The sequence below is a fragment of the Drosophila nasuta genome, chromosome 3, assembly GCF_023558535.2.
Source record: "Drosophila nasuta strain 15112-1781.00 chromosome 3, ASM2355853v1, whole genome shotgun sequence".
Classification (NCBI taxonomy): Eukaryota; Metazoa; Arthropoda; class Insecta; order Diptera; family Drosophilidae; genus Drosophila; species Drosophila nasuta.
Genome location: NC_083457.1, coordinates 24,790,906 through 24,814,213, shown reverse-complemented (window position 1 = coordinate 24,814,213; position 23,308 = coordinate 24,790,906). Strand labels below are relative to the sequence as shown.

At 35.5% G+C, this 23,308-nt stretch overlaps 1 protein-coding gene across 3 annotated transcripts in view; it reads right to left on the bottom strand.

Moving 5' to 3' along the window:
• Positions 1–21,651, bottom strand: part of LOC132788745 (GTP-binding protein RAD) — a 42,539-nt gene extending 20,888 nt beyond the window's left edge. For 2 of the 3 annotated variants that reach the window (XM_060796298.1, XM_060796299.1), the window contains exons 1-2: positions 21,052–21,651; positions 1,513–2,040 (exon numbers count right to left, since the gene is read on the bottom strand). In XM_060796298.1, coding sequence (XP_060652281.1) covers positions 1,513–1,719 — 207 coding nt within the window. In that variant the 5' untranslated portion in view covers positions 1,720–2,040; positions 21,052–21,651. The remainder of the gene's footprint in view (positions 1–1,512; positions 2,041–21,051) is intronic. The other variant, XM_060796300.1, reaches the window with a different exon arrangement.
• Between the last annotated feature and the right edge of the window lie 1,657 nt (positions 21,652–23,308).

Here is a 23,308-nt window from a genome sequence, read left to right as displayed (position 1 = left end):
CCTTAAGTGCGACTATATCAAATTTCACTTGAAGTCCTGCTGTGCTGCCTTTTATAAAAACATTTGCAATGGACTCGCAAACAATACAAGCTTAAGCTAGCGATGAAAAAACACTGAACACTGAATCTGAATCTATTCAAATAGAAAATGTAGCCAAAATGCAAATGGAGCCAAAATGTGAGTTTGTTTACGAGTTAAACACTAAAATGAAAAGCATTTAATGAGTTTATGAGCTTAACAATTATACTGAGTATTATACATATACCATTTATTCTTCCTTTGAAGCACAATTAAAATAATTGCCACTTGATTTAATGTCAAGAAGAAATACAAAACTATCTGCAGAGTGCTTAACTTTAGCGCACAGTTATTTATATGAGAGCTAAAATATTTATCGCCCAGCGTTGAATTATTTTGACTCTTAACTTTAAGCTTATAGATTTCCTTATTTAATATCAATAACAAAATAAGAATAATAAGTTTTATAGTATATCAATCATATGTAAGTCTTCTAATTCTTCCATAAATTCTTAATATAGGATATATTACTAAGTAAAATGTAATGCATTGAGATAAAACTAAACTTAATATTATTGTTATAATAACTAATATTATTGTTATAATAACTTGTTATAATAGAAGTCTAACTAGTGACATATCGATTTGATTCGATATATTCAAAATTATTCATCTTCTTCAAACGAATTAAGTTTAATATATAAAAAGCTAAATAAAATAAAACAAATGTTTATATACTTTTTGGCAATGCTACAAGAACTTCTAATTAATTGTATTACTAATATGTGCTTTAGCTACTTGATACGATATTTGTAAAATATTTTAAAATTTTTTACCTGCTCCATATGAATTAGGATAATGTCGAAACTGCTTAAATAAAACTTAAGCCAAGTAGAATGCAATAAATATATATAACGAAAACTTAATGAACTGACTTGCTGAACTGAGTTGTGCTATAGCGATTTAATTTGATAGTTTGCAAAAAGCTTTAGAACTCTTTAGCTGTTCCAAACGTATTAATATAACAGATACAAAAAAAAACGTAAGCTAAGTAAAAAGTAATAATATTGTATTATTGCTATATATCCACCTAATAAAGTAGATCAGTAAATGGTGCTATAGCGATTTAATTCGTATTTTCAAAATTCTTCAAGCGAATCAAGATAGCATCTACAAAATCTTAAGCTAAGAAAAAAGTAATAAATTTATATATAAGTAAACTTATTAATCATTGTTGCTATAAGAACTTTTAATAAAGTACATCTCTAAAAAGTGCTTTTGCGATTTAACACGATAGTTGCAATCACGCGCTCATCACTAAGTGACAAGTACTAAATGTGCGATGCAAACCGTATCTATTACTACTTATGTTTGTATGCGGCAACTGAATGGCTAAATAAGCAATCAATTAATTAGATAACTAACTAAATATGCATGTAACCAGCTAGTTAATTAAGCAGCGAAATGAAATACTAGAATGTTAGTTTCACTTACCGATCTGGCACCCGATGTGATGCGAGCACTTTGCGAGCGCGTTGCGGGGCGGCGACGTCTGTAGCCTGGAGTGCCGCCCTCGGGCGTGGCACTGCCCGAGGGCATGTTGTGGATGACGGTCTCGATGCTGGCCCCGGTGGCACAGATCGAGGCGCTTCTCGTCTTCTTCTGCATGCGATGATGCATGGGCGATATATCGTCCACCATTTTGTGTGTTTCTGTTTGTGCCAAATGCTTTCTGCGGTGGTCTCTTTAGTGTAAGTGTGTGTTTCTATGTGTGTGTGTTTGTGTGTGTGTCTGTTTGTATGTGTATTTGTGGCTGGACTGGATTTGCGGTTAACTGTTGTGGTGCTCTCTAGAGTTAGCTTTTAATGTTGTTGTCTATTGTCTCGCTATTGCAGTATTCAGTACTCGAATTTGGAATTGCATTCGCTTTCGATTTTGGTGCTCTTTGTGGTGATGGTGCTCTAACTGTGGCTGCACTTTCGGGTGCATAATCTGAGAGTTTTGCGGTGCGGTTTTTTGCCTCTGCAAATAAACAAAATGCCAGAAGAAACGAATAGAAGAAGCTCTCGAAAAAATCATGTGAATCAAATGAACGCAAACGAAACATTTCACAAAAAATATTTGCAACGCAAAATATGCGTGGCCATGTTGTATCTATTTATATAAATAAAGCAACGCCAAGATCTCACAAAGCGCATAAAGCTTAACTAACTACGAAGCATGCTCAACTAAGAGGAACTCATTAAAAGTAAATAATAACTATAGGATTTATAGGATTGGTAATATGTCATTGTTTAAGTCATGCTAAAGAGCCTTAAGAAGTAAGGTTTTATTATTTATACGATCTCAAAATAGGACTAGTAATATTTCGTTGTTTAACCCATTCGCTTTTTAAAGCTTTATTATTTATATGATCACAAGATCTTCAGTTAATAGGTGGCTTTAGAATTCGTATAGCTTTAACTTTAGCTTATATGATAAATAGCAAGTTTTGTATTATTATAGTATACAAATGTATTAAATTAAATTCTTATTTATAAGCCCAAGCAAATCAACCCCATTTGTGCAGCAGAACAGGGTATTTTAAGCAAATTTGCCAGAGATAAAACTAAAATGTTATAGCAAATAATTCGTTAGTACATGCAACATAATTTGCTGTGTGATTTCTCATTTCACTTTTAACTCTTGTGTGTCGTCGCCTCTTGTATTCATTTTGTTTTCTGTTTTATTTAATTTCGTATGCGCCACTTTCACTTCCCTTCTGCTTGATGCGGCCTCTTACATTTTATTTATAACATGTTTCGCCTTTTCACGCATTTTCACGAGAATCTGGGTCACCGTCCGAGCAACGAACTGCGTCCATAAAATCGCGTTGAAAATCACGCACCCAAAGGTGGAATGCAGACATAACATATTTTTAGTAGGAAAAGAAGGAGCAGGAGGGGGAAGAAGGGTCAGTTGAAAAAGATTTGGGAGGCACGGCCACGCTCAAATGAGCCATCATTGAATATTATGAAAGCACAGACGGCGAATCAATAAATTATAATAATAAATTGTATAATAACAATAAATTACGGACAACAAAATGGGCTACTTTAATCTATTCATTGTGGATCTTTGCTCCCAATTTGTTTATCTCTATTCACGCTGAATTAACTCTATGACTTTAGCCAGTGTTGTTAAGTCTTTTTTTCTGTATTAATACTAAGTCATTTGTTCTGAAATTTATTTGATAAGATTTACACTACTTGAGTGAATTTTTAGCCAGATTTTTCTACCTTGTTTTCCAAAAAAAAAAAAAGTTTTTCTTTTTATACCCGCTACCCATAGGGTAGAAGGGTATTATAACTTTGTGCCGGCAGGAAATGTATGTAACAGGTAGAAGGAGGCATCTCCGACCCTATAAAGTATATATATTCTTGATCAGCGTCAACAGCCGAGACGATATAGCCATGTCCGTCTGTCCGTCCGTCCGTCTGTCCGTCTGTCCGTATGAACACCTAGATCTCAGAGACTATAAGAGATAGAGCTATAATTTTTTTTCGACAGCATTTGTTATGTTTGCACGCAGATCAAGTTTGTTTCAAATTTTGCCACGCCCACTTCCGCCCCCGCAAATCAAAAATCGAATAACAAGCGTAATTGTAAAGCTAGAATTGCGAATTTTGGTATATACAATAATAACTATAGCATTTATGATTGCTGAAAATTTGGTTGCGATCAGATAAAAATTGTAGAAGTTATTAAAGAAATAGTTTTGTATGGGCAAAAACGCTTTCTATGTATGTGTTGTATGTATGCGTATACGTATACATGCTCGCCTCTATATTTGTATCTGTATGCAAGAGGCACTGCGATAGCTCTATTGGTAGAGTGCAAGCATATTACTGTTGCGGTAGTCGAGGGACTCGGGTTCGAGCCCGCTCGGGGAACAAAATTTTTTTTTTTTTATCGTATTTACAACAATTATAAATAAAAATTGTGGATTTTACTAAAGAAATATTTTGTATGAGCAAAACCGCCTGCTATGTATGTATTGTATGTATGCGTATACGTACATACATGCTCGTCTATATTAGCATCTGTATGCATAGGGGTTCTTAAGCAATGCGATAGCTCAGGTGGTAGAGTGTAAGCCGCGCATGTTGTGGTGCCCGGGTTCGAACCCACTCGAAATACAAACTTTTTTTTTTTTTAACCACCCGGTCGGTGGAGCTCGAGTTCAAATCCCGATCGAAAATACATGCATATTTATTTTTAATATTTTGAGATTATTACCGTAATATTTTGCTTTTATTCAAAATGGGTAGCGGGTATTTCACAGTCGAGCACACTCGACTGTAGCTTTCTTACTTGTTATAATTTGCTACTGCGTTTAAAATAAATTAATGAAGAAAACATTTGAAATAATTCGAAACTATTTATTTATTTTGATTATGTGCACCTAATTTTATGTTCTCTTTTTTTATACCCGCTACCCATAGGGTAGAAGGGTATTATAACTTTGTGCCGGCAGGAAATGTATGTAACAGGTAGAAGGAGGCATCTCCGACCCTATAAAGTATATATATATTCTTGATCAGCGTCAACAGCCGAGACGATCTAGCCATGTCCGTCTGTCCGTCCGTCCGTCTGTCCGTCTGTCCGTATGAACACCTAGATCTCAGAGACTATAAGAGATAGAGCTATAATTTTTTTTCGACAGCATTTGTTATGTTTGCACGCAGATCAAGTTTGTTTCAAATTTTTGCCACGCCCACTTCCGCCTTCGCAAATCAAAAAAATCGAATAACAAGCGTAACAAGCGTACCAGATTGTCGGCCAAAGCAACTAAGAGCTCTAGTAAGTAGGCGTTTTTGCCCATACAAAAGTATTTCTTTAATAACTTCCACAATTTTTATCTGATCGCAACCAAATTTTCAGGAATCATAGCTACTATAGTATTTATTGTATATACCAAAATTCGGAGCTAGCTTTAAAATTACGCTTGTTACTCGATTCTTTTCTATTTACGGGGCGGAAGTGGGCGTGGCAAAAATTTGAAACAAACTTGATCTGCGTGCAAACATAACAAATGCTGTCGAAAAAAAATTATAGCTCTATCTCTTATAGTCTCTGAGATCTAGGTGTTCATACGGACAGACGGACAGACACACAGACGGACAGACGGACATGGCTAGATCGTCTCGGCTGTTGACGCTGATCAAGAATATATATATACTTTATAGGGTCGGAGATGCCTCCTTCTACCTGTTACATACATTTCCTGCCGGTACAAAGTTATAATACCCTTCTACCCTATGGGTAGCGGGTATAAGCAAACAAGCAAGCTAACGTCGAGTGTGCTCAACTGTGAGATACCCGCTACCCATTTTCAATAAAAGCAAAACAGTGCGTTATTATTCTTAAAATATACCTAAATAACATACCACAAAAATAGCATGATATCTCGATATTGTGCTAACCTTAAAATTTACCATAGAGTACAGAATATACCAGATTATCAGCCAAAGCAACTAAGACCCGTTTTCGTTGACGTTGATAAAGAATTTATATTGTATACTATATACTTTATAGGTTTGGAGAAGCCTCTTTCTGATTGTTACATTCATTAACTGCAGGCACTAAGTTATAATACCCTATGGGTATAAATAGATTTTTTGGATCCTAATATTTTGTAGCCGTTTCTCTTTTTCTATAAGGTTGAGTTTTATTATCTTCTTGCTATTAAAAAGTTGCCCTTTGGAAATTCTTTCAATCACTTCTCAGCACTAATTGTGCAACTCTTTCGATGCCGTAATTCTCAGCGATTCTTTCCACTGTGGTAAGAGCTCTAGTCTAAACAGTTTCCCAACACACACACAGACACCGAACCACATATAGGGATGAGTTGTGTGGCCTATATATCAGATGCATATGCCAGATAGAGAAGGGGAAGGGCAACGCAGGGAAGACAGAGACGAAGATGGAGGAGCTTCTCATGTGTCGGAACGTGTATGTTTCCATGTGGCTGGCTGCGAGTGCTTAAGTGTGTCCGTTGTTTAATCACGGCGTAGTTTTTATACAATATCTATAAATAAATACCGTGTATTCGCTTTGGATATGTTTTGCTTTCTTTTGTTGCCTGCTGCCCAGTGATGTTGCATCATCTTTGGAACTTTCTCGCTTTACTCGTATCTAAACATTTCACAATAAATTGTTGATGTAAATAATAAAGAGATTTCGCTTTGCCATCGTAGAGGCCACTAACGCAAAGCAAGGCAAGGCAAGGCTGTGGCCTAGGGCGCTGATCTGGAATGCCTCAAGTGGCAAGTGGCAAGTAGCTGATGTGGCAAGTTTGTCGACGAACGGACGGCGGAACAAACAACTTGACGCAAATTGCAATTCGCCATTGGCTGAAGTGTCCTGCAGTTTAATTGACACTAATTGCCATCTGCCCAGAAGCAGACACAAAACTAAAATGAAAACGAAGATGAAAACGAAATCCATTTTTGCAGGCATCTCTTAAAGCTATCATCACTGGACAACCAAATTGAATTTGTGTATGTGTATGTGTGTGTGTGTGTGTACCCCTAGGGTGTTGTTGTCCTGGGGTGCCAATGAGCTGTAGAATATACACTCAAGTGCTGCAGGACAATCATCAGGATGATGACGATAGAGAGAACACCCAATCAAAACATATTTGTAATCTATTTAGGCTCGCACTACTTAGACATGCATCATTAGCCGTGTCTCCTTCACTCTGTGCTGTTCTGTTCTGATCTGGTCTCCTGTCTCTCTTTCTCTGCCCTCTGGTCGTGCATAATCGAATTACGCTTCAAAGTCGTTTGGCCCCGCACAGACACAACTCAAGTTGCCGCCAGCTGCTGTCAGCTGCTGGCTCCACTTCTAAGTGCAATTTGGAGCCTGTCTGTCTGCTGCAAAGTCCTGCCATCATCTCCTGCCACCACCTCGGTCAAACACTGAGCCAGCTTTTGTTCCCCGAGTGAAGAGTTTATTTTACATTTTTTTTTTGGCGTTCATTTTCCTATGTAAACAGCAGCATCAGGAGCATTGACTCTTAACTAAACTAGAGCGACTTTTCCAGCAAAATTATTGCTTGACATTTGAGGGCATTACGAGTAAATGGCTTTTAAAAAATAATGATGATAGTTTGTTTAGCAAAAACCAAACATATCTGATGTCTCTCTTAATAGCTTTCGCTATAAATTTCAGTTGTTATCCGCGAATTTCTTAAGTCTCTCTTAATTTGAAGAGATTTTGCTTTAAACAATAGAGTTGAAAACTTTGCCAAACACAAGTGCAAGCTTTTCTCTTATAAAAAACTTTACACGTTTACTTCGAAGCTGCTGCAAGTTTGTGGAATGCCAAACTTCCTACTTAAAAAACAATATCAATGTGTCAAAAGAATTTTTTATTAAAGACTGGGTAAACTACTTAGATTAGTAAAATAATAAAGTTGTTTTTCCACACCTTAATATGCTTTCTTATTGACATAAAATGACTGCGAAATTGGTTCCAAGAGCTGCTTCAAATATATTAATATTTGTTAGAAAAACTATCTCTGTTCAAATTTCAAATGGAAAAATCAAAAATTTATTTCTTTATAAACTACACAGCTTAATAAATTGGAAACGTTTTTATTCCATACATAAATGAGGTATTTTATTGGAAAACTTTATTAAGTATATTATTAACTATTAGAAAATTATGAGAATCTCTTCAAATTGTAGACGTTCTAAGCATATTTATTTCTAAAGACTTTATAAAGTAAACAATTATTCACCTAAATGAAGAAGTATTTCTGTAAATAATAATTTCCGAAAAAATATGATAGCTTTATTAAAAATATAAATAAATGTTGGGCTATTGAGAAACTCTAATCAAATTTAAAAAGATGCAAACAAAGATTTAGGCTTAGATCAATTTCCTTAAATCTTTATTTTATTGCTAGTTAACAATTTTCCAAATTCATGCGCTAATTTCTGAACTTCTCTTTTTAGAGTTACTTAGTAAATTTTCAACTCTTTTTAGATTTACCTTCTAAATTCCAAGTTCTATTCTTTAAATTTACTTACTCCCACAACAGGTCATTCCAAGTGCAAACAAAGAGAGTGAGAGAGAGAGAGACAGAGAGAGACAGAGAGAGACAATTTGAAAGTCGCGTGGCGTGTTTTATGCAGTTGACTTTGTCACATTTTTGCAGCGACATTTCGTAGTAATTACTTTTGTGAATGATTAAAACGTAAATAATTAAGAGTTGGCTTTATTTGCGTTGACTTTGTGCCGCTTGGCAGCTGGAAGTTGTCAACTTGTTGTAAACCTGTCCAGAGCTCTAGAGGACAGACACCCACACACACACGTACACACAGTTAAGCAGACAAAGGACAGTTGTACAACTGTAGAAAGTGGGTAAATAATGCAAAAGTTAACAAACGGGGCGCACGTTGCGTATGCGTTATACAAAACAGAAGCCTGTTAACTTTAAGCGCTGGGGTGATAAGCAGCTGAAAGGGTTTTCCAAAGACGTTGTCATTGTGACTTTACGCTTGATTTGCTCACCCCAAAATACAAAAACTAGAAAAACGGGAAGAGTTGAGAAACCTAATGCGAATATCCAGCGATGCATTGCAAGCAACAAAAAAGGGATACAATGGACCTCATGGGGAGAGAGGAAGAACGATTCAGTTGTGTGTGTCCTCTACCCAAGGCAGTCGTGCATGAAACTGAACCGAGAAACTGTTGCAGATGAAGTCGCACAAAGCTGTTTGCATTCAATTCATGCCACAGGCTTGTCCAACAATATAAACACCAAGCTATAGACCAAGTCTCAGGCTAAGGCTCAGGTCCAGGCTCGGGGCCACATTGAAGGCGAGCCTCTCTAATTGCCCGACAATGGGACGCATTTGAGGGGCAGCTTTGCATCGACGTTGATTGGCCTCGTCGACGAGGAGCACTCGGTACACACACTCATGCCACATGCGACAGACGAGATGATTGTGTAAGAGACCTTTGGCAGTTTCATTTTCATTTCAATGTGGACACATTTACGTTTTATGACGCCGTCCTATATATATGACCGTCCGCATGTGCGTTTCGATTATTATGAAACTTTCGGGGAACGTTTCATTATATCTAAAACCCAAATCGACAATGGCAACGGCAACGGCAGCAAATTGAAGCGGGCTATTAACATAAATTTGATGCCAACTCAAATATTTGGCCACATATTGGCTAATCAGTCCACCTATCAATGAGAAGCGAGGGAAGCGAGAAAAGGGAAGAGGAAAGCGGGGCATACAGCAGCTCTCTTACAGCAGCTGCTGCTCCCCTGTACATCCAAATTCATAGACTCTCCACATCGTTGCACATTCCCAGTGTGTGTGCTCATGACAGCTGTGCTCGCTTCCAAGCAACTTAAGTTATCAGCTACACACACACAGGGGGGACAAACACTCACTATGTGCGTGGGGGGTTTTCGCTTTTTTTTTTTCATTGCTTAGATAAACCTGACAAAAGCCGATAAGTGTCGCCCGATATGCCAGGGTCTTACCGATGGCTCTTGCTTCTGACGTGGCCCAAGCATTTTTGCCCATTTTGGCAAAAGGGCAACGGAGCGTGCTGCATTCGCTTTTCCCAAGAAAATTCTGTCCACCTGTTGTCCTGCCACACAAAAGCATACGCTCTAAGCTGCCTTGAAAGTGGGAAACCTGGGAAAACTAGTTGCAGAAATTGACATTAAATGAAATCAACTTAAAGTGTAATACACGAAAAACTAATGCCAGAAATTGACTTTTAATTAAATCAACTTAAAGTGTGATTCGGGAAATACTTTTGTCACAAATTGACATTTAATTAAATCAACTTAAATTGCAATTCAAGCAAATCGGCTTAGCTTTCAATTGACTAATTTAGTTTGCTTTATTTTGAAGTCAGAGTTCGTGATACACTTCGACCACTGAACCCTTTAAAGTAATTAAATTTGAAGCACGTCAAATAAATACTCAAATGTTTAGTTCTTCAAGTCAGCTTCTGCTATTCTTTGCTATTTATTGTGGTGTGGTATTCGGATATTCCTTTAATTGAGTTTGAAGAAGAAACAAACAAGTCAGAAAGCTACAGTCGAGTGTGCTCAACTGTGAGATACCCGCTACTCATTTTAAATACGAGTAAATGAAAAATAAGTGTAACGCCACACATTTTAAAATATAACAAAAATATTAAAACTATAGTAAAGGTTATATTTGGTATATTGTATATTGGTATAAGTACTCAGTAAAATATACCATAGAGTGCACAATATACTAGATTGTCAACCAAAGTAAGTAAGAACCATATTAAGTAAGCATTTCTAACAATACAAAAAAAATCCTAAATAACTTTTGCAATTTTTATTTGATCGCAACCAATTTTTCAGGAATCAAAAAGACTATAGTTATTATTGAATGTTTAAAAATCGACTCTAGGGTCAAAATTACGTTTGTTATTCGATTTTGATCAATTTTCGGATGCGAAAGTGGGTGTGGAAAAAATTTAAAACAAATTTCAACTGCGTGCAAACATTAGAAGTGCTGTCCAAAATAAGTATATCTCTATATCTTATAGTTTCTAAGATCTAGGTGTTCATACAGACGGACAGACAGACGGACATGGCTATATCGACTCGGCTTTTGACGCAGATCAAGAATAAATATGCATTTTTTTAAATATCCTTTTTTATAATACCCTTCTACCCTATTGGTAGCGGGTATAAAAATACTTCATAGAAATATTTATAATTAAAATAAGTAAGAGAATTGTAGAAAGATAAATCTGCTGAGTGTCAAGAGACTGCAAAATTCCTTTATGACATATTTTAGTCCACTTTAAACCTCTGCACCTGTTGCCCTTCTGCTGATTGAGTTATTAATTTCCGAAGGGGCATTTGCAAGTAATTAAACAGCTGCCACTGAGACCATAATTTAAAGAGTGACATAAGGTTCAAAGAGTCTCAATTTTAAATACTTGTGTCAATAATTTATGATGAACATTAATCGTAGCACAAACTAAAAGAGCAGTGCATAGAAATACATTTTATAATAAAGGAAATTGTGTTTAAAATTTCCATGTGATTGAACATGAAAGCTAATTGAGTAAAAATATACCTTCAAGTTCATTAAACGAAACCATTCAAACGTGAAGTTATCAATAATTTATCTATCAAAAAAGACTTAAGATCCTTTTTTAACTATAAAGAAGAAAAGAGTTTAATTCATAATTCAGAATATTCATTTTCTACAATATGTAGTTTCAAACTCTCACTTAATTCAAAAGTTCTTGACAATACTTCACAAGAGACAAAACTTCATACGAAGATGAAGTTGACTAGAGATAAAACTCGAGTCGAGTGTATTAAAGATGTGTCAAAAAATATGTCCAAACATTTTTGTGGGCATATTAAAGACGGATAGCTCAGCAAGCATTTAAGGCATGCACCAGCAGAAGAGGAAGAAAGAGACAATTATTTATAGAACAGAATGCTGCTGTGCTGTGATGTCCTGTTATTGCTGCATCACAGGACACAACGGCAACTGTTGCGTGTGTGTTCTTGGCACGACTCGCTTCGAGTTGATGTTACGAGTGTGTTGTCAATGTTCTTTTGGCTCAGTTGTGGCAAGTTGCTGTCGTAGTCGCTGTTGCTGCTGTCGTTCTTGTTTGTTGTTTGTTTTCATGGCCATGGTCACACACACACACACACACCTGTTGCATGCTGGTGATAAAATTAATTTCAATGTAGAGTGAAAAAGGGGGCAGGACAAGAAAACAAAGACACAACACACACATACAAGTAGAACAGGCAACACATGGCATTACTAACAGAGTAGAGAAAGGTCACAACATTTCCTCGGTTTACCTTTTTTTCTCACTCTTCTCTCCTCTCTCTTTTTTTTCCACCCTCTAGGAAAATGTGCCTATTGTGAAGCTCAGCCTGTTGCCATTTGTTATTGCTGTTGTTGTTGTTGTTGCTCTGGCTTGTCATTGGCATTAACATCAACATCGACATTATCATCATTATTATCATTCAGACTGTTCGTTAGCGGTTTGTTGAGAGCATCTGTGCGGAGGCAAAAAGCGATTTTTATTACTCATACGCCCCGAAAAAATGTTATTTGTGCGTCAATTTGTTTGCTTTCCCTCTGCTCTGTCTTTGTCTCAATCTTTTTGTCGCCATCTCCGTCTTATTCTGTTTGTGTCATCAACATTAAATTGGCGCTTGTTTTATTTGCCAGATTCTCTTCATTTGGCCAACGCAAAGCAAATTTGCTTGGCCAAATAAATTTCCATGCATTTAACTCTGACAACGTACGAGCATTTTAATTGCAAACAAAAATACTTTTTCAAATAACATCTTGAACACACACATAGATATATTGGCACGCGGCCTCATATTCTATACTTTCTATATATACATATACTCGTAAAGTGAATTCTTCGTCTCAACGGGTGACATAATAATAACATCATGCTCAGAATCCCAAGAGAGACCAAATGATTACCAAAGTCTTTACCTGATGTACGATGTGTGTATACAACGTATTTACAATATTAAAATATTGTATATAACTCAATTTTGTGCTTAGTCTCTGGGTAATTGTTCAATAAATCGATTGCGACAGTCGGGCTACATTTTATTTTTGTCAAAGATTTTCCAAATCGCTGCACAAATCGACAAAAGCACAACAAACAACAAGTGGAAAGACGCTCGCTGAGTCTGCTCGACTAAAGAATGCCCTGGGAAATAAATATTGTAAAATTGTATTACAATACATAGAATTTTCCTTTTCATGTTATTTTGAATACAATTTAATTACAAATTTGGGTTTCTAATGAAAAATGTTTATTACGAATACAAACATTATTTTTGAAAGTTGAATATAAATTTAAAAATAAATTACTGTGTTTAGAGATGAAGGCGAATATTTACCAATTTATTCTTAAGTATTTTTTTAGTATCTAATAAGACTATGTTATTAAAGCGACTCAAAATTTCGTGTCGTTAAAGGATTTAAATGCTTTACAAAATCTTTTTGCATTTGTATTCATTTTAATGTGTTTTCTGTCATTTAAGTCTATTGCAATGATTTACTTTTATATTTAAATTTATATATAATAATAAAAAATATAAAATGTAAAATACATTAATTACATTTTAATATTTTATACTATGTTATATATTTTTTAAATTTATTGATATATAAAAGAACTCGAGCTTTCTTAAACAATTAAATGTTTCTGAATTATTTTGCCTTTGTTTTCTTTACCATTTAAGTAATTATTAACTAAATTATCGAAATACAAAAAATGAATTAATGTGCTATCTAGAGTAGAAGCGTTCAATTATATTTATTTGTTCATTTTTAATATATATAATATAATTTTAATTAACATCAATCAGTATTAATTTGCCTTTATTTTCTAGTTTTGATTTTTTAAATTCAAATATAATATTAACAATTCATTAAGAGATGTTGTATTCAATAATATTTATTTTCCATATCTAATATTTCCAACTATCAATGTGCCTTTCCGTCTGAAGTCTTTAAATCTTTTAGATGATTTATTAAACTATGTTTCACGTCCCGAAATTATATGTTTTTTCTATTATTTGAGAATTTACAAGAATTGAGTGAAGATATCTTGTCTTCAATTAAATTTATCTATTTATTATTATTTAATGATAATTGTTTTACTACTCGTATACTCCTATTATTTCTATTTAACTATTTGTCTAAACACTTCAATATCCATTCCCTTCTTAAGTCTTTAAATCTTGTATAGGATTTATTTTCTTTGTTTTTCTTTTAAATATATCCTCAAAATCTGTTTTTTCTATTATTTGATAATTAACAAGAATTTTGAGAATTATGTTATATTTAATATTGTATTAATTAATTGTATGTTATATACGTATACGTATTCGTTTATTTTGAATATCCCAAACGCATAAATATCTTCCCCTCTTAGGTCTTTACATGTTTTACAAGATTTATTTTCCTTTGTTATCCTTTCAAACACGTCCCTAACAGGGTATATTTAAGAAAGCAGCGCTTGCCGCAAATTGGCGTCTGCTTAGTTTAAACTTAACGTCTTTTATGATGATTATGACACATGGTAGGTGTGCCAGTGTGCGTGGGTGTATGTACTCGAATATGTGTGTGTGTGTTTGTCTGCCTTAAGGAGCAACTTGCCTGTCGAGGGGCTTTCGCTTTCCGTGTGTTATTTTCAATTTGGCTGAGCAATGCCGTTGGCTGAGCTCAGATGTTTACACAAAAATACACTTCATTTAGTTTTCTGACAGCGCTGAACAGATTGAGTGCCTTCACCAACACACACATACACACACTCGCACACTCGTACACTTGGGGGAATTATCCGAGGCATTTGGTATAGAGAAGTTGCCAACATCCTTTGTGAAATCTGTGTTAATGTTCGCATGCCATAATTAACTTCAATACAAATAAATTGGAAAATTTTTACGATTTTTTCTTAGGCTCTTTTGTTTGACGCGCCCTTCTTACTGCACCCTAATTGTGTTCGTGTGGGTGAAGTGCGTGTGAGTGTGAGTGTGAGTGAGTGTTCAATGGGGTGTCTGCTTGAGCATGATTGTTTGTGTGTGCTTGTTTATCTATTCTCCTTGCTAAGAGAGACAGAGAGAGAGAGAGAGAGAGAAACCTTTGCTGTGTTTGATTTCACATACTTGGCACACTTTTGTGTACTCACTAAACTGTATTTGCTTTTCTCACACTTTTGTTTTCCTCAATGTTTTCACTAAGCATCTGCACACACATTTTCGATTTACTTTAATAGTTTCCAATCTTAAATAAATATCCAAAGTTATCTTAGTGAACTTTCAAATTTCACTTCGCATTCGATTCTGATTTTGTATTTATCCAAAAATATACTTGACTGTGTTTTTTCTATTGATTTGCATTGAAATCAGCATAAGAATGATTGCATCCTCGATTTAACAATCTTCAAACGAGCAATTTCACTTTACATTTAGTTTTCGTTGGAGCTGAAGAAATATTTGTTCAAGTAGGGCGTGCATATAAAAAATATATAAATAAAACCGCAGTTTATGTTTAAGAAACCAAGAGTATTTAATTTTGCAACGTAAAAGTTTCTTTTTTTCTTTTCCCCTCGGTTTTCCAAATTTCTTTCTTTGATTTACTTTCATCTTACTGTTTTTTTTCGTATTCTTTGTTCTTGCTGGAAAATTGCAAAGAAGTGTAACTTAGCTTTGTGTAAGTATTTGCAATAGAGGCAAAGAGAGAATATTAAATATAATACTATATTTTTAATAAGCCACAAAAACTTAAGAAATTAAAGAAATAAAAATGTCCTATTTAAGATGTTTAACTTCATAGATATATATTGAGCATTTATTTATACTGAGTTCATTTAACTAAATCAAAAGCCATGAATATAGTCTAGAACAGTCTAGGGATCTAATCTTAAATAAGTTTTAAATTGAAATTTTCTTTTTTCTTTAATATAAACTAAAATTACAATATGACCATTTATAAGTTATTGAATAGTCCTACTATATGAAGAAATCAAATTTAGAATTAAAATTGTAGTTATTATTTTCAAATATTTCACTCATGTCAATTCTAAAATCACAACATGAATATTTCGAAGTTTTATTTTACAAGCTTCATAAATTAAAAGCCGCCATTAAAATATTGTCTTTTTTATATCAATTAGATTTAACATTTCAATTCTATTTTGAATACATCATTTAAATTCTTCTTCAAAATATCATAATTCTTATATCATAATAAAGTAATTATTTCAATTGTTTAATGAGGAAACTGTATTTACCCGAGAAGAACGATGTAGAAATGACTTAAATAAAATTGCATCTTGAAATTCAAAATATTTTGTAAGAAGTCTTTTTTATGGTAAGTGTCTGAGAGTCGAACACACTCAACTAACACGTATTTTCTTGAGTTTTTCTTTCGACTTTGGAAAAAAGAGCAGTGCAACTGACTTGGCTCAAATTGACTTTAAACGGAATTCTCGTATGCTTCGAGTTGCGTCCCAGCTCAGAGATAACTGTGACTGCGAACTGAAGTTGAGTTGGGTTATCGATTAAATAAGTTACTACAGTTGCTGCCATTTTTTTTCCTGCAACCATTTTTTATGATCAACCATTTATCCACGTGGGAGTTTTGCCCATCGCTGGCAATTATGCATTTTGTAGCCAGGCCAAGACTAAGCCCAAGGACTAATGGAAAATGCCAGAGCAATGGATGCGTTCTTCATTTACAATAAAAAAAAACAAAGAGGAAATACCGACAGACATTGAGAATTTCCAGAGTAGCAAACACAAAAAAAATGGCAAATGGCCAACAAGTTGAGCTGCGTAAATAAATACAATATATCTTGCCATTTTTTTTGTTGTTCGTTGTTTTTTTTTTAGAAAAATTTATCGTGAGGTGCTGTTGGAAAAGGAAACTTTCTCTGTGTGTGGATTTTGCATGTTTGTTGTGGACTTTTACAATGATGAGAATAAAATTTGCTGTCCGCATTTTGTTAGTTCTGAGGCTGTGTGTGCAACGGAAATGTTGTCAGACTCTGCCTCAGTCACGTTTCTCGCTATTCAAGAGTTTTCCACTTGAAGCTAAAGCACACACACACACACATATGTACAGAAGAGAGCACACATCACTCACATACATTCAAACAAACACTCACACTCACTCACACTCACATTCACTCTCACGTTGTAGTTCAAAGCGAAGCTACGAAGCTTGTCATACACGTAATGTTACCACGCCCGGGAGTAGTCCAATGAAGCTGGAGACGGAGACACTGACAGAGAGTGGAATGTGGAATGGGGAAAGGGGGAATGGGAGAAGGGAGAAGGGACAGAGAGCAGACTGACAGCAGTGTCAACTACAACTACGGACATCAACTTGGCCCACTTTGAAGGCGGTTGCTGCATTTTGGCAACACAATCCCGCGACCTGAACATGGATACCAAAAACTCCCCAGCACCCAAAGCTACAGCTTCAGTTACACAGCAAAAAAATGCGGAATGAAAAGTCAGAATTAAAAACGAAGTGGTGTGTACAGCTGGGATAATAAAGCACTTGCTTAAGCCAAGTTCGAAAATAATTGATTTTGTAATCGTTTAAATTCAGGTTTAAAATTGAATACACTTTAGTGTAAATATACTAAATAGTTAGAAACGGTCTATTTATTATACTGAATATGTAAATTGTTTAATATAATTATTATTATTAAATAAACATTTATCTAGTAAATGTCAGAATTGGTTTAATACTATTTATAAAATACTTTTCAACAATTCAAATTTAATGGCAAATACTAAGAATGATCTATTTATTATACTGAATATGTGAATTGTGGTATATTATTATTATTTCAAATTTTTTTTGTAATTGTCAAAAATACCAAAACCAAAATACCAAATACTAAGAATGACCTATTTATTATACTGAAAATATGGATAATATAGCGGAATATTATTACATATTGTGTAATTTATTACCACATGTTGTAAAAAATACCAAAATACCAAATACTAACAAACGGTCTATCTATTATACATACTGAATTTGTAAATATTTCAATACTTTTCAACAATTCAAATTTAATACCGCATGGTTTAGAAAATACCAAAAACAAAATATTAAATACTAAGAATGGTCTATTTATTATGCTGAATTATGCTATATTATTATTATTACTAAATGAATATTTATTGTACTCAGTATTTTTTAAATACTTTTCAGCAATTTGCGCAAACTTCGCTATGAGCAAAAGCACTGATCCATAGATTAAAATTGTAAAGGAACTTTCGATTGATTCGATAATTTTGTAGCGTAAAATACTAGATTTTAGGTATATTTCCCTATTTTAATCCTCAAAGCAGTATTAATCCAACAATTTAATATTGAGTGCATACAAATTCGAGCTTAAATCAAACTAAAAATGCTCGATTTTTTCACGCACTTTTTTTCTGTGTACAGCTCTAGCCGAGTCCATGTTTGCTATAGTCCTTGCTCCTCCTCCTCATCCTGTCCCCACTTCTAGGCCAACTCTCGCTCAGCTTCACAGACTGTCAGTTGCCAGTTTGTTGTTGGTATTTGCTATTTGGCCGGCAGCTGCAGCCAAGGCTTTTAGCCGCTCCACACACACACACAACTAAAAACTATAGAGTGCGTTTTGTTTGCCACCCGGATTGGGGAGACTTCAGGGGCAACTATGTATGTAGGCTTAAGCGTTGTGGTTCTTTGTACCTGTCACTGCACAACTTCTCTCTCTCTCTCTCTCTCTCTCTCTCTCTCTTTCTCTTTGGATTTTAATTGAATTTACATTCGTTTTTTCCGGGGAGGCTGAACTAAAAGCCATGCAAAGCAATTTCATTATGAGCAACAATTATTTGTGGCTCAATTCGGTGCTCAGCTCTAATGAAATTAGTTTTGCTTCAAATTTGATTTGTCGCAAAAGCATGCACACATACTTATGTATCTTATCTGTGTATATAAGTGTGTGTGTGTGTGCATTGTGGGCGTGGTCACGTTCATGTCCACGTTCGATTCTTCATTCGAATCCTCGTTCGAGTCGCGTGCCAATCGCCATTTTAGTTTAATTGGCAAACAGCCACAGAGAGTCCGCTTCGTCCACAATCCGCAATCCGCAGTGCAATGACGCAGTGCAGCACTATTATTTTCTCTACCCTTTTTTGTTGTTGTTCTTGCAACACTTTTCCACCCTCCCTCCCACCACTTTTTGCTCGCTGTTTGTTTTGATTGAGTTTTGTAATTGTGTTGTCAACGTGCTGAAATCGGAGTGCTTGATTGACTGGCTGTGATTAGGCCTGCGGCCACTTTCCCAGCGGATTTAGTTGCCACAACACACTTGCGGCATGTGGCATGCCTCAGACACAATTCAATCAGCGGCACAACTTGCATAAATGCACAATTTTAATTGCTTCCCAACTGATCAGAGTGCCCAAAGAGTTGTGTTTACGCTGATTTAACAGCAGTCGGCTAACATTTGAGTAATTTAACAGTAGTCTGTATGTTAAAATGAACAGCCAACTTAACAGCTGATAACATTTTTGTTATTTAAGAAATTTATGATTAATTTTTAATGAGTAATTGTTTGTTTTTTTAAAGAAGTTAAAAGCAGTCTTTTAAACTTGACATATTTTAGTACATAGTTGACTATATGGTAATATTAACAGTAGCTTAACAGCTGCTAACATATTTCTCACTTTAGGGTTTAACATTAGATATTCTGCAAATAATTTGAATTGCTTGCAAGCTTATTATCTAACAACATATCGAAAGTTTATATTAATCTGTGTTAGCAGCAACTTGTCATAATTTAAAAGTTATCTGCATGTTAAGTTTAACAGCATGTTCACAGGTATTATTTAATTTGTCTCTTTAAAGATTAACATTAGAAAATTTTGAAGAATAGTCCGATAATCTGAAAAGCTTTAACAGCAGTCTGTTGGCAATGATTTAACAGTTGTCTCCATACAAAATTTTAACAGCAGCTTAACAGCTGTTACCATTTTGGTTAACATTACAAATGAATGATTGAATATATAAATTTGATTCCAAAGCATGCTTTTAATTTAAAAGTTTCTTTCCACCAAACTTAAATACCTAAATGTGTTTTTATTATTTTTATTTTGAATATTAAAAAAACACACGCACCGTAAAGACATTAATAAATATCTTGTTTTGATGGGAATTTGAAAATTGGGGCATTAGCCCCAAACATAATAAATACGAACAGAAATATGTTTTTGATATTTTTGAGTGGTTTTTCCACAAACAATATGCGATTCGAAATTTCGCTAGCCATAACATAACACTAGAGCATTAAAACACTTGTCAGACACGAGGTCCAGAGGTTGACAGTCTGACAGATTGTTCGCTGTAAACTTTAGAATTAGAACAAGGCACGACTCGACGAACTAAATTCAAATAATGTATACAAAACATATATGAAGATCGGCTGATAAATTACACTAGGAAAACAACTTGTTGACGAGATGAAAAAAACCCAATTTGAAACATATTTTCGTAACTACAATTTGATATGGATGTTAGGCAACAGTATTTATTGCATGTAAATGTTAATGTCATGCTTCAAAAAGTATTAAAAAAGTAAGGAGAGCAAATAAAACAAAGCCAAGGCACTGGCGAATGCGAATGCGAATGCCCTGAAGGAATTATCCTTAAATTCCTTCCGGCCGCGTAGCTTGTTTTTTGGCTTCTGTTCTTGGTTCTCGCAGCGTGTGACTTTTGGCTTTGGAGAGAAAATGTATTAAAATTGATTGCAATTTAGGCAGTTGCTTTGCTGTCAAGTGGTTTATGGCACCCGAAGGAATGTGAAACGCTTTACAGCTGAAATAATCATTGCGAAATGTATTTATTTACTTGGCATTTGCTGCGCCTTTGAGTTGAAGCTGCTCAGGAGTAAATCGGGAAAGGGGGTAAAGGGAAACGGGGCCATTCCAAACACAGTGCAATAAACTTTGGGCTGCCAATGTCCTGGAATATTTAATGTTGCGCACAAAGCTGGGATACTCAAAAGTTCCCAATGGTCGCCGTCAACACGGCGTATGAGCGATTTTTTGTCGTTTCTTGTTATTTTTTGTTCTTTCGCTTATCGCTTCTATGTATGTTTCTTTTCGGTCTTGCCTTTTTTACGAGTCGACGGCTCAAGCGTTGCGCCTGCCTGATTATCCCAAATCAGCAAATGAATTTGGGCGGAAAAATGGATAAGGAAAGGAAAGCGTTGAAAAGCAAACAAATCAAACAACCAACAAAAAAAAATAAGGGCGACACAATGCGACCCCAGAAAAATCGCATTAACAATGTCAACAAGCCAAATACAAACTACAACAAAATAAGGCATGGAACAGAAACAATAACAATAATCATTATGGAGACATACTTTTCTTTCTCAAAAAGGAGATTTAATTAATGGAAAACTCACCTGGCCTCGTTTTCCCGCTTAGACCGGCAGCTGTTGGCGGCTTTTGCTACTGCTGCTGCTGCTCCTCTGGTTGGGCTCGGTTAATGAACAGCGTTGGTCAATATCCATAGGAAATAAAACAAAAACAACAACAACGAAAAAAGCACAACAGCCGTTCGTTGGGGAAGCAGCAACAAAAAAATGAAGTTAATGTCGCAGCGGGCGGATGAAAAGGGGCGACACAAATGTGCGGCCTTATATATTTGGTCGATAATTTGTATTAACACAAAAGCACACACACACTAATACACTCTCACATACACTCCGTTTGTATATTTTTTTGATATATTAATATATGCACTTTTAGCCACTTTTTCGCTATTTTTAGCGTTTTTGAAATACCGCGAAATTCCACGCGAATTGCAAACCGAATAAATAAATACCAAATAAATACTCTATTTAAAAAAAAACAAACGTTGCACGCTTCAAGTATTTAAATGTATACTAGATGTTGTTTATTTCTTGAAATACAAAATTTTCCAAAAATTCCGTTTTTGAAATTCGTTTGGCGCAACGTTTTTGCAACGTTCCAATTTCCGCGTTCGCGTCCGTTTCGTTCGAGCGCCGTTGAGTGTTTGACTCGACGACGACGACGACGCCGCCTCTTGGCGCATCGAACACGCAACATGTTCGAACGTTATGCTCGCTATCGAACCTATGCTATGGCTACGATGACGACACAGTTAAGCTTTCGGCACTGCATGCAAGTTGTGCATGTCACGTCATTATTAAAAGCTGCAAAAGCTCGATGCTTTTTTTTTTTTTGTTTTTATTTTGGCTGTCCCTTTTGTTGTTGTTGCTGTTGTTGGTGTTGTTATTGTTGTGGTTGCCTTTTGTCCACATTTGACTGCAACTTTTACAGCTGCTGCGGCATTTGTCTTCTGTTATTGTGTAGCAGCGTGTATGTGTATGTGTGTGTGTTGTTTTGTGTGTGTCGCGTTTTGGCCTCTTTTATGAGCCAAAATGCTGACAGGCCCGTGGCATAATATATTTATTTATTTATATACTCAGTACATATGTTCGCATTCTTTGACATTTTATTAGTCGCTGGGATTAACCATTGCTCATTTCACCACATATTGCTGTCTCACTCTCCCTTTTTATTAATAATATTTATTAATGATATCGCCCACTCTCTCTCTCTCTCTGTCTCATAAATGTGTCATTAAGCTTGTACTTTGTCCCATTGCATGTTGTTTGGTCCAACAAAATATTACTCATACGCCGCGTTATCGCTGACCGAGATCAAACATGCAAATTTGATGCCTGAATCACCCTGTTATTGCCGCAAGCCAGTTACAACAGCGCTGCCAAAAACTTCGCTCAATTTTGAGCAGTTTAGCTTAAATAGTTTTTGGCCGAGTTCTTAAACTATTTTAAATGCCGCCATAATCCCATAAATTGTGCTCGTTTCATTAGCCAAGGCAGCCCATAAATACAAAATATGTTCATTCCATTTCGGGAAAACGGAAAACTTGTCTCAAATTGTAGTTGAGTGTGGCACAAAAGTTTTGTCGGGCTTTGCTTGGCAAACAAATTGTCATTTAAATGGCCAACAAACTTATTTGCCAAATGCAGTCGCAACATCGTTGGAAACAACAACAACAAAGAACAACTACAACAACAACAACGTTGTCAACGTTGATTAATCACTGCAAACGTTTGTGGCACGTGCTGCGCTTGCGGAGCATGCAACAATATGTCAAATTCTATTATGATGGAGTGTGTGGCATGTAAACAACGCGACTTTCCATTCAACTTCGCCCACAGCACAACACATCGCGTTGCCATAACACAACATAGACCTGGCCAACTGGCTCTTGACAATAAGTCAAACGCTGTCATAAGGTCGTCTTCCCCTTCCCCTCGCTCTCCTCTTGACTCCCGCAGGAGCACGACAAGCTGCCATTGAGCTGGCCACGTGTGAGAATGCCTGACGCATATCTTATCAAAGTGTTTGCTTAACTCAACACCCAAAAAACGTTGAATAAAGTGTGATGAGTCTTTGGTGGTCTACGTAACGAATGGAATAAACTCACTGTGATTATGCAAAGATCTGCAAAAACTTATAGTGTAACCTTTATTTATCTAATCACATTTCCAATCTGTATGTTTAATTTGAAAATAATTATATTCGTAATATTCATAGCCACTAAATGAATTATTATTTCCTGACAGTAATAAACAAAGCAGACATTAATGTTTTCCTTCCAATTTA